A 12,313-nucleotide genomic window follows, 5' to 3' on the forward strand; every position below is an offset into this window, starting at 1 on the left:
TCCGTGCACATGGTTTGCACACAACATAACATTGAAATTCCAGATCTAAATGCTTCATACAAAAGTGCAACAAGACGTTCATGCCAGCAAAAAGATTCGTTGACAATTCCGTAACACTATCATTTGAATATCTTCAATTTAGTTATAGATTTTCAACAAAAAGGGTTGAATTCCAGATTTAGTGTTGAAGCAGTAAAGCTCCTTATACTTAGTTATGTTTTAGACCCTAAAGATAATTTTAAAGCATTTAAAGCTGAAAAATATTATCCAGGAGACTTCAGTGAACAAGAAATGCATTATTTGAGATCTCAACTCCAACATTATAAAATTGATGTTTCTTGTAATGAGAATTTTCAAAATATGTCTTCCATCATTGAATTGTGTCGATTAGTTGAAACAAACAAGTCATCAAATTATAATTTGATTGATAGATTGATTCGACATATTTTGACTTTACCAGTTTCTACGGGCACTACAGATAGATCATTTTCAGCAATGAAACATTTGAAAACTATTCAACGAAATAATATGATAATTTATATTGAACCAAAGCTTGTTGAAGATATTAATTCAGATTCTATAATAGATGAATTTTATTCTATAAAGAATAGAAGGTTACAACTTAAATAATATGTAAACGTTGGTTAAATTTTATAGATTTTTTTTTTTAGTTTTAGATTTTCTTGTCTTATTTTTTAGATTTTCAATAATACGAGATACAATTATATATATATAAATTTGTTATTTTAATCGGGTATTCACATCACTATTTAGATTTTGTATATTTATTTTATTTTATTAGTTTGATTAATATGTTTAATATTCTCACTTATTACCCGTAATAGTGAAACGTATAATCTTGATAGCCAGGGAAAAAAATTTCTAGATACGTCCTTGCGCGGGTTAAGCACATAACCCGCAAATCGCTTAACCATTTAATCAGGCGCAGAACTTGCCGCTGACGGGCTCGAACCCAGGACCTCTCATTAAGGCCTGGACGATATCCACTTCTTGAGTGATATATGTTTGTGATTGAAATGACTATTGTATTTAATATCTTATATGAACTCACTAACATAAACATAGTTTATGAACAAAATGATTTCAAAAATAAAAAAAAATGTCACTTATTCGAAAAAATAAATAAATAATTAAATTAAATGGTTTTTCCTTTAATAAAATATATTTTCAAATAGTCAATTATAAGTTTATCAAATGCAAAAAAGTCAGAACTTTTATGATTAATCAATTTTAATTTCTCAATATAAATGGAATAATTCTTATAATTTTTGTTTGCAATTGGCAAAGATTTTTAAAGAAATATATTTTTTAAGAATTTAAATATATAACTAAATCTTCCAACACAATATGGATTTTGGAGAACAAATTATCGACAAATATATGATCAAATCTCCCAACAAAATACATTTTGTAGCAAATACCTTACTAGTTGTATTTCCTCTTTTTCGCACAAGAACCTTTTTAATCGAACATTTAGTTTGATATATATTCTAGTACCAAAATAATTATTTTTTAAAAATAATATTTCATTAGATTTTCCACATTTATGCCCTCAATCAGTAACTGGAAATCATAGCTCGATTATATTGAGTTAGTTTTAAAAATTAAATTTTATATAATTCATTTTTTCTATAAATTATCTTACCAAATGAATGTTTTTGAACTTATTAAGTTATTTGAGTGACAATAATAGTTTTAAAGGATTAAAATGTCATAAAATCTTAAATAACTTAAATTTAATTAAAAAAATAAATAAATGACATGCATGTATAATGTAGTTTAATAAATAAATTGAATTTATTAAAAATTTAACTTAAGTAGCGTCACATTTCTTTAAAATAGTAAATAATCGTGTAATAAAAAATACACAACAAAAAATATTGTAGAACAAATTGTTAATCGCATTACAAAAATATCAAGAATACATTTTATAATATTACAGAATGAATTACTAATTAATTATAAACAATTTTCAAATATTGTAAACAATGTTACTGAACAATGACAAAGTTTATTACAAAGTTAAAATAAACCATGCATAAGAACAATTTACTAATTTTTTACCAAAATTATAAACTTTCAATTTTATAATAATTGTAAATAATGGTGTAAAAGGAATTAGTAAATTTAGTTATAATATTATAAACTTTTAACTTTCTAATTAAAGCATCTATTGTAATAATTTAAAAATGACTGAAAAATATAAAAATCATCAACAATCATGATTGTAAATAAAATCTGAAGAAATTAGCCTTGAGTCAACTTATAATTGTACTTGGTTCATCTAGAACATTACATGTAATACCATTAAGAGGTTTTCACAATCTTTATTACAAGAAAAACATGAATCCATGCAATGGGTTTTCATGGAACATAGAAAAGATTAATTTTCTAGTACATACAACTTGACATTGGTTGATGCCTTTGGTAAATCCCGCAGTTCTTGCCAATTCATTTCCTCGTCAAACTCGATGAAATAGTTTTGCCATTCTGAATAAATATCTGCAGAAGAATTTACATAGACCACCAAATCTTCTAATACAAGTGCATTTTGGAGCAAATACTTCACTATTCGTATCTCGTTTTCTTCGCCCATATACTTCTTTAACTGAATATCTTTGAGGCAGTTCTTCAGAAAACGAATGTATGGCTTTGGAGTCTCAAAATATTTTTCCTCTTCAAAGTGAAAAACTTCGGGTAGATGTTCCACTTTTCTGTCATCAACCATCTTTGGAAAAGATTGAGTTAGTGTTAAGAATAATATTTGTATGCAATTTAAAAACTGTATGAATTGTTTTTTAATTACCCAATAAATGTCTTCGATCCAATCAAATTCCATAATCAAGCTCTCAAGATAAGGGCATGACTGTAGTATGGTAACCATTCCAGGCAGTTCTTGTTTTGAACATCCAATTGAGAGATTCAACTCCTTCAAATTTGTTAATAATCCTCGCAGTTGATAGGACAACACATAATCTATCGTCGAAAGCACCTTTATAAACAAATTAAGAATGAAACAATGATTAGAAATCAACAAAAATAAGTGTAGATAAAAGAGTAATGATAGATGAAAACTTACTTGAATACACCAACTGCTTAATGTTAGAATCTTGCAATGTTTCATACCGATAAGAAACTTTGCTAAAAGATTCCCTTGTTGAAAATCAGAAAACTCCTGTTCGATGTAAACCATGCTGTCAACTAATTTGGTTGCTTTTCTTATGGTTGAGGTCATGAGGTATTTTCCTCTAATCAAAAAGCTCAAGAGCTCTGGAACTGATATATCAATCTCGAACATATACCAATTCTCCGTTAGGCAATTTACCAAGCATAAGTTTTTTAATTTCAAGTCATTTTCACACTTGAAAAAACTTTCTGGCACAATACAATTATCCATGTGCAAATCTTCCAAACACGGGCATTTTGAAAGTAGTTCTCCAATCGAACTATCAAACACTTCAACATGGGACAAATGTAAACTCTTTAAGTTGGAAAATGCGACAAAAGACGATGCTTTGAATTTGCAAGAGTTCAAAGTCAAACCTCTAAATTTGGGCTCATAAGGCATATCAAGAAGTTCATAAGTTGATTCGGATTTTGTGCGCTTCACTGCCAGAAATTTCAACTCAAAGTTCAATTTTGGGTTGGTTGAGAAGTTCAGCACTAGATCATGTATATCTCTTGTCATCATGAAGTGAACCCAATTGTTGATCATTGAATCATTTTGATTGTTAGGTTCATATTCAAAATTTAGATACATGAGTTTTATGAGACAACCCGAGTGAAGTAAAAGAGTGTGGTCCACAAACTTTATGTACCTCCTTTTGTTCTTTTTATTTCTACCAATTATAGAAACCTCTCCATGTAACATATGTCGAAGTTGAATTCTTGCCATTTTGATAAGGATATAATCCTCGTCGAGAATCAAAATTGGGGCCTCCCTCAAAAGATATGTCCACTTTCTTGAAACCATTCCGAGTATTATCCAATACTCGAATGGTAGAAAAGATAAGATATAGAATAAAATTCCAGCAGGGACTTGACTTATGTAGTCAACTTCTTGATCAAGTGCGACATGGCTTGTTGAGTTTTGATTTTCGTTAGTCCGACTACGTTTCACTATTCCATTTAGATTCATCTCGGAAGAAAATTTCTGCTTCGACTTATCTCGTTATGAAATGGTCACAATTTCTGCAAAACGACATCATGAAAAAGATTGGTACTGCATGTTGAAAACTTTTGCGAACACAAAAATATTATTTTCATAATAAAAACGAGACTAAAGAAGTACAAGTAATGACAAGTGTGAATTGGTTTAGAAAAAGTCATAAATTGGAACTTTTTAATCTTTTAACAATTGTTAATGTGATTTTTTTTTGTTAAAACCATAGTGAACACAAAGACATTTGGAGTTTGATGTGTTGGGCAATTTATGTGGACTCTATCTCCTTTGTGAGAGTAGATTTTATTCATTATTATCGAATTTTTAATACTTTTTAAGAATGTTTGTGCAATGATGTGTTTGTTCAAATGTTTATTGAGATATTTATAGGGGATGTTTTTCCATTTATGCTCATTTGTGAGAGTAGATAAGTGTCTTTTTTTGTGTGATGTTTTCAACAAATGGGTTTCTTAGATCTGTTTGGAAAAGAATTAGTTTTAGATTTCTTATAAATGATTTGTGTTTTGACATATTTTGGTGATAATATTTCAAACTCTGTTTGACATACCCTCAAAGATAGTCAAAAGTAGAAAATATTCCCACTATGTTAGGGGTTTGACTTGGAGAACATCTCTGTTGTTGGAGTGAAGGGATTATTTGAAAAATGTTATTAAAAGAGCTAAGAAAGGTGAAGGTGAAGGTGAAGGTGAAGGTGAAGGTGAAGGTGAAGGTGAAGGTGAAGGTGAAGGTGAAGGTGAAGGTGAAGGTGAAGGTGAAGGTGAAGGTGAAGGTGAAGATGAAGATGAAAGTGAAGATGAAGATGAAGATGAAGATAAAGATGAAGATGAAGATGATGATGGTTGAAGTATATAAGAGGTAATGTACTTTATCAATTAATAACAACATTGTTGTGATGAAGGATTGACACATTGTTAGTTGACATAGAATATGAATGAACAATAAGAAGAAGATGAATGACTAGTGAATGACACTTATAAATCCATGAGATATTTTGAGAGTAACTCTCAAACGCCCCAAGAGGAAATCACTAGACTATAATCTGATGTGAGGATATGAAGAGACCTTGAGTGAAATTTCTAGTAAAAAAGGACTAAATTGAAGACTCAATTAATTCAAAAAAAGCAATACAGAAGCAGAAATAGATTTGATAATTTTGTTATTTATTTTTTCTTCTAACTTAATTGTTTAAGTGTTGTTGTTCACAATTTAGTTGAAGGTGATAACTAAATTGTCTTATCACGTGAGTAGATGAACGAGACCTTAGTGAAATTTTGTTAAAATTAACGTGGTGTAACATTCACCATATTGATTAGATATTATTAGAAAATTTTAACTTTTAATTATATTATTTACCTATATTTTATTTCAATCAAATATGAGTGAAACAGTAGAATTCTCATATTGATTAACAAGATTTTTCAGTTATTTTTAGCCTATAAATTAAGGCGGTGTAATACAAAGCTAAAAAATAAAATATCATTTCTCTTTAAAAGTCTCAAAATATTCTAAAATTTAGAATTAGTGCATCAAGGTTTTATCAATCCACCCAAATTAATGACCTCAATAAATATCAACATCCCATTTCAGAGTTTAATGGTGAAGACTATGATTTATAGTACGTAAAAATGAAGATTATCTTTCAATCTCTTAATCAATGAGAGATTCTGGAGATCGAATAGAGTGAACGAGTTAGAAGAAGAAACCGACTTCAATAAAGTCGATCTGAAGGAACTAAAGAAGACCCGACAAGCTGACGCAATCGCTCTTTCAATCTTTTAAAAAGCATTCACTAAAACACCACCATTATCTAATCAGGCTAAAGAAAGATTGAAGGCCAAAAATCTTATGAAAAAAGATTGAAACAAATAAAAAGCAATCAAAAATAAGATCGCATCACCATCTCATCAATTGAGTACTTAAAAAAGTAAATATCATTTAATCCCTCCACTAAGGTGATCTGAGTGTATCAATGACTTAGGGTGAAGTCGCTACCCTTTTTAGTTTCAGCATTTTTCGTGTTAGAAATAGAGAATCCATATTAAAGAAAGGTCAATCTAATATTGTTATTTGAGACATTATAGTTAGCAATATCTGTACATTTAGGAGAGATACGAAAAGTGAGATATTCGAAGCCTTATTAAACAATACAACCAACGAGGCATGTGAGATATTGTAGAGTGAATTTTAGAGAGTGATGTGAAAGGGAATTCGAAAATATCAAAATGAAGGAGACAAAATACACTCATGAAGTTCTCGACCAAAATCTTTGATTTGGTCAACCCGATGAAATCTCACGGTGAAGATGTCACATACTAGTGAATAGTATGAAAGATTCTCATATGCCTTCTTGAAAAATACGATCACTTTGTAGTTTTCATTAAAGAAACAAATGACATGTCAACATTCACAGTCCAAGAAGTGATTTCTTAAAATCATTTTAGCAACGATTGTCTAGACACTCCGCAAAACCAGTATATAGTGTATTTTAGTCAATGCTCAATATAAGTAACAACGAAGGAGAGGATACCTCAAGTTCTAATCAGTCAAAATATGAAAGATATTCAAGAGGACAAGGTGAACATAACTCAAAAGATAAGTAAAAATATAACACATCAAATTACAATAACCGTAATAAGCCAAACCAATTCGAGAAGGATTATTAGTTCAAAGGTCAATCTAGATACAACAAATATCATTGATTTGGTCACCTCCAAAGATTTTCAAACTGAAAACACTCATCAAACAAGTCATGATAAGAAAATCAAATAGCCCGGGAGACACACAAAACATTCTATGTGTATCACATAGCTAGTAGCAACCACATGATGTCGACCTCATAAATTAGAAACTAGAGAGCAAACAAAATCAAAAAGACTTGAAGGATCGGCATCTAGACGAAGGAAGGACCGAGTTGTATTAATAATGTCTTATGTGTGTCGAGTTTGTGCCAAAAATTTACTCAGCCTCAAACAATTCGTGAGAATTGATATAAGCTCTACTTCGATAACAATGAGTGTATTATCTTTGAGGGATAAAATAAGTTAAAGGTATTCACCAAGATCAAAATGATCAATCAAAACATCTCTTTTAACATAAATTATGTAGATCTAAAAGTGGTATCAAATTCCTAATTCTCGAGTTCAACTCCTAAGAGGTACAAATCAATAGACAATATATATGATACATGCAAATTGTTCAGTTGATCCTAAAAATAGTGGACGAAATAATCAAAGAAGAATCGTGGAGAAAAACAATGGAGGTGGAAATCCATGTGATCACACAGAATTAGACATGGTATCTCGTAGACAAGACAACCGACAAAGAAGTTATAAGTGTCAAATAGATCTACAAAATCAATTATAACCCAGATGGATCCATTCAAAGGAATACACTAAAACTCATTGCAAAAGGTTATTCTCAACAACCATGAACTGATTATGGGGATACATTTTTCATAATAGCTTGGCTAGACACAATCCGAGCTATAATTACATTTACCGCTAGTAAATGATGAAAAATTATCAACTCGATGTGTAGTCATCATTCCTCAATGACGAACTGAAAAAAAGTGTATATAAATCAACCTTAGTGCTTCATTCTCAAAGGAAATTAAGATAAAGTCTATAAGCTTAAAAGAAGTCAAAATGTGTGTTTTGAGTATAAACACTTGAGAGAAATGACAAGTCTAACTAATGACATCCCGCTACCCAAGTTGACAAAAGGCTAAAAGGTGCAAATGAAAACCCTTTTCAGTTCCCAAGATAGTTAGGATGTGGTCGAGACTGGGTATGAGAAACTGACGAACACAAATGACTATTCAAATACATAGATGAACACGTTGAAGGTCATTCGAGCTAAAGACAAGGGAGACTTTATATCTACTATACCGATTTGTCAACGAATATGGCTTTGAGAAGATAGTCGACAAAAAATCTTCCAAAGTAGCATGAGATACACATGAAATAACAAATAAAGGAGATGAACGGGTGAAGCAAGTCCAGCTTCAAAACCTAAGGACCGATATGGAAAACATGAGGATGAAAGAGGGTAAAAGAGTATCTGAGTTCATTACTCGGGTGGAGATCATGGTAAATAAGCTAAATCGGAATAGTGAGAGTCTTTCATCAAATCGAGTTGTTGAAAAGATTCTAAGGTCATTGACATATAGTTTCGAAAATAAACAATAAATGAATCTAAAGATCTATCAACGCTCACCATTGAAGTGCTTGCTGGGTCCCTAGAAGAGCATGAGTAGATAAGGAAGAATAGGAAGGGGAGTCCCTTGAACAACCTCTCCTGGTGAAGAAGATAATAAAAGATGAGAATGTTCTCTATGCTTAGAGTACTAGAGACAGAGACTTAGGTGGTAGAGGAAGGGGGGGACGAGGAAGTGAGCAAGTCGGCCAACATGACTGACATGGCCGAGGTCAAGCTCGGGGTGACCGAACAAACACAAACAACAATATATAGTGTTATAAATGTGGAAATTATGGGCATGTTTCCAATGATTGTTACTCGATAAAATGCTACAACTATGGAAAGTTGGGTCATATTTCCAAAGATTGTGAATCCGAGAAGAAAAATGAGCAATCAACAAACTTCTTTGCTGAGAAAAAGATGAAAGATTGTTTCTGGTGACAACAATTCCAGAAACCGATTTCAAACTGAGCTGTTCTGATAACTCATTTTAGTACTTGGACACTAGCGCAAATAACCACATATGTGGTAATGAGAGTTTATTCAAAATACTCTCAAAGGTGGAGTCCAAATCCATTTCTTTTGGAAATACTTCAAAAGTAGTCGTCAAAGGTCCGAGAAAGATCATGTATCAACAAAGAAATGAGGGAATCGGAGAGATCAAAGATGTTTACTACATATCTGATCTCAAAAACAACATACTGTGCATGAGACAATTAATGGAGAAAGGGTACTCGACTCTAATGAAGGACTGAGAACTACAACTGAAGGATAAAATCGGGAGGCTCATTGCCTAGGTAGAAATGAAGAAAAATTATATGTACAAACTTGATCTTAAAATAGTTCAAGATAAATGTATGCAACTCGATCTGGAGGATGAAGCCATAAAGTGACATTATCGGGTCGATCATCTTCACTTCGGGGGGTTGAATGAGCTAGTGAAAAAGGAAATGATGCTTGGAATGCCTAATATTATATTTAAAAAGAGGTTTTGTGAAGAATGTATGATCGGGAAGCAAGCGATAACTTCTTTCCCAAGCAGTTCTAAATATCGAGCAAATGATCAACTCAGACTCATCACTGATTTATGTGGTCGATAACTCCATAATCATTTAGTGGTAAGAGATACTTACTCTCTTTAATTAATGATTTCTCGAGGAAGACGTGTGTTTATTTTCTGAAGGAGAAGTCAGAAGTGTTTGAAACCTTCAAGAAATTTAAAGAGATGGTGAAGAAAGAAACAAGAAAAGTATTCAAAGTAGTCCGATCAGACAGAGTAGACGAGTTCACTTCTATTGAGTTCAACAATTACTACGAGGAACATGGGATCAAACGTTTCTTGACTGCGCCATATTCTCCACAACAAATTAGTCTAGAGGAACGAAATAACTGAATTATTCTCGATATGGTTCAATCTATGTTGAATGGAAAGAATATGCCGAAAAAGTTTTGGGCAGAGGTAGTGCAGTGCGCAGTTTATGTGCAAAATAGATGTCCACATGCATTTCTAGGAAAGAAGACGCCTAATGAGATTTGGAGCCGTTTGAAGCTAGGTGTCTTTTATCTCAAGGTGTTTAGTAGGTGATCTATGGGCAAGTATCAAATCAGTACAAGACAAAATTAGAAGATTAGAGCAAGAAGTACATATTTATTGGGTATGATGAAAAATCTAAGGCATATAAATTGTTTGATCCTGTTAACAAAAAGGTGGTGGTGAGCCGAGATGTTCATGTAGAAGAATTAATGACATGGAACTAAAGTAACTCGATTGAGGAAGAAACAAGTTCGGAGGTTGTTATGCATCTGATATCAACAACCACCAAGCTTTTAGAAGATGAATCTGAGTCTCAGCAATCAAGAATGAGAAGTTTGCGGGAGATATATGACACTATAAATGAAGTCCTCATTGTATGTCTTTTGGCTTACTTAGAAGATTTGAATTTTGAGAAAGTTGTACAAGACGAGAAATGGAGATCAACTATGGATGAAGAAATTGGAGCAATTGAACACAACAAAACTTGTGAGTTGATCGACTTTCCTGAAGGAGCTCAACTCATTGGAGTAAAATGGGTATACAAAAGAAATGTGAATGTTGAGGGAGAGGTTGAGCATTATAAGGCTCGACTTGTGGTGACGGGCTATAAACAAAAGGAGGGAATCCATTATGATGAAGTTTTTCCTCTTGTCATGAGAATTGAGTCAATTCGACTTCTGATCTCGTTAGCTGCTCAGAACCAATGACTAATTCTATAGATGGATGTAAAGTCAACCTTTATAAATGGAGTGTTGAAGGAGGAGGTGAACGTCAAACAATCACTTAGGTATATGAAGAGAGGTGATGAGAAGAAGGTGCTTAGATTGAGAAAAGCCCTTTACGGGCTGAAGCAGCCTCTTCGTGCATGAAATGAGAGAATTGATGAGTATTTCAAGAAAAGCGGGTATGGACAATGTTTGTATGAGCTTACCTTGCACACAAAGAAATCAAAAACTGATATGATGGTAGTCGCTCTCTACGTCGATGACCTCATATTCACATAAATAATGAAAAACTAATTAAGGAGTTATAATATAAACAATTTGGATGGGTTGGGGGGATATTACTATGGTGAGATGATGAGATGGTGATAGACTACTCCAAAAAACATAAATCATGTTCTTAGTAAAGATTTGTTTTTTGTGTGCAAAGTTGTGAAAGAAGGGTCATCTACTTGACCCTTAATGTTTTGTATTGAGGTAATTTATACACGTAAGAAAACTAAATATTTATACCTTTATTTATCAGGTTTCATCATGACTTAATTTAAGTCAAGATTATAAAGTTTTTGGATGAGAAGTCATTTGAAAATGGATAAAATAGAGTTATCATGAACCAGTTTAAGTTAGGAAAATAAAACTTTGGACCATGATTCAAATCAGTATAGAAGTAAATTTACATGACATACCTTTTACAAAAACAAATGTAGCCTCTTGATCTCGTTTTGGGTGCTCTGTTTTTCCTTTCAGACTTCTTTCTTCCACAATTTTCACTCTCAATAGGGTGGAACTATCTCTTTCTATGTTTACTCCCTAATAATCAAATAAACAAACATTTAATAACAACTTATGAGAATTCAGTAATTAGAATTACAATGAATTTGGACAAAATTTAAGGTGAACTTACAAAATTACAGAGAAAAGTATAGATAAAATGAGTGAATGTAGAGTTTTTCATTTAAAAATTAATTAGAAAACTAGATAATGAATTAAATTGATTTTTTTTTTATAAATTAGGAGTAACTTCACATCTCAACCATAATAACATAAAAAAATATGATCCATCATACATATAATAACAATAATGATAGTTAAACCTTATCTTGGTTCATTTAACATTTAATTTTTTCTTAGCTAAACCTCACCAAAGTTCAGTGATAAATATTGCCTTAAGAGACCAAATTATCACGATAACTAGTATGATTTTCAACCATAACTAAACCTCCTAAATAGGATAAATTGAAGGATATGAACATATTAAGATACATGTAACATAGATCATAAATCATGAAATTTATGATGGATGCTAATTTATGAAACATATATTATCCAAGTACTACTACATTTTTAAGAAACTATGAATGTATTATTGGATTCAAATGTAAATCCAAACAATATTTTATTAGTAAGATCTGTATTTAAGAAAGCAAAAAAAGGACATAAAGAGATTGCTTTTAATGTTTTAGGATCTAAGAATAATCATACAAACCAATCTACCTAGCATATAAGCAAAAAGAAAACTCAAAAACTGGCTTGGAGCACAAAGACAGGTTGTTCAATAGAGGAACAACAATGTTTGCCATTTATATATGAATTTAAAACAAATTAGTGCACCATTGGCATGAGTTCTAAGGAACAAGTAAACATATATTTGATGTA

At 31.6% G+C, this 12,313-nt stretch overlaps 1 protein-coding gene across 1 annotated transcript; it reads right to left on the minus strand.

The window, feature by feature from the left end:
* Window positions 1–2,404: 2,404 nt before the first annotated feature.
* On the minus strand, window positions 2,405–4,159 carry LOC124939027 (F-box/FBD/LRR-repeat protein At2g26030-like). The gene is made up of 3 exons (XM_047479544.1): window positions 3,101–4,159; window positions 2,828–3,013; window positions 2,405–2,749 (listed from the first exon to the last, which is right to left on the minus strand). Exons 1-3 carry the CDS (start codon window positions 4,157–4,159, stop codon window positions 2,405–2,407), a joined length of 1,590 nt encoding a protein of 529 aa, XP_047335500.1.
* Window positions 4,160–12,313: the final 8,154 nt, after the last annotated feature.

Source organism: Impatiens glandulifera, chromosome 5 (genome assembly GCF_907164915.1).
Source record: "Impatiens glandulifera chromosome 5, dImpGla2.1, whole genome shotgun sequence".
NCBI lineage: Eukaryota > Viridiplantae > Streptophyta > Magnoliopsida > Ericales > Balsaminaceae > Impatiens > Impatiens glandulifera.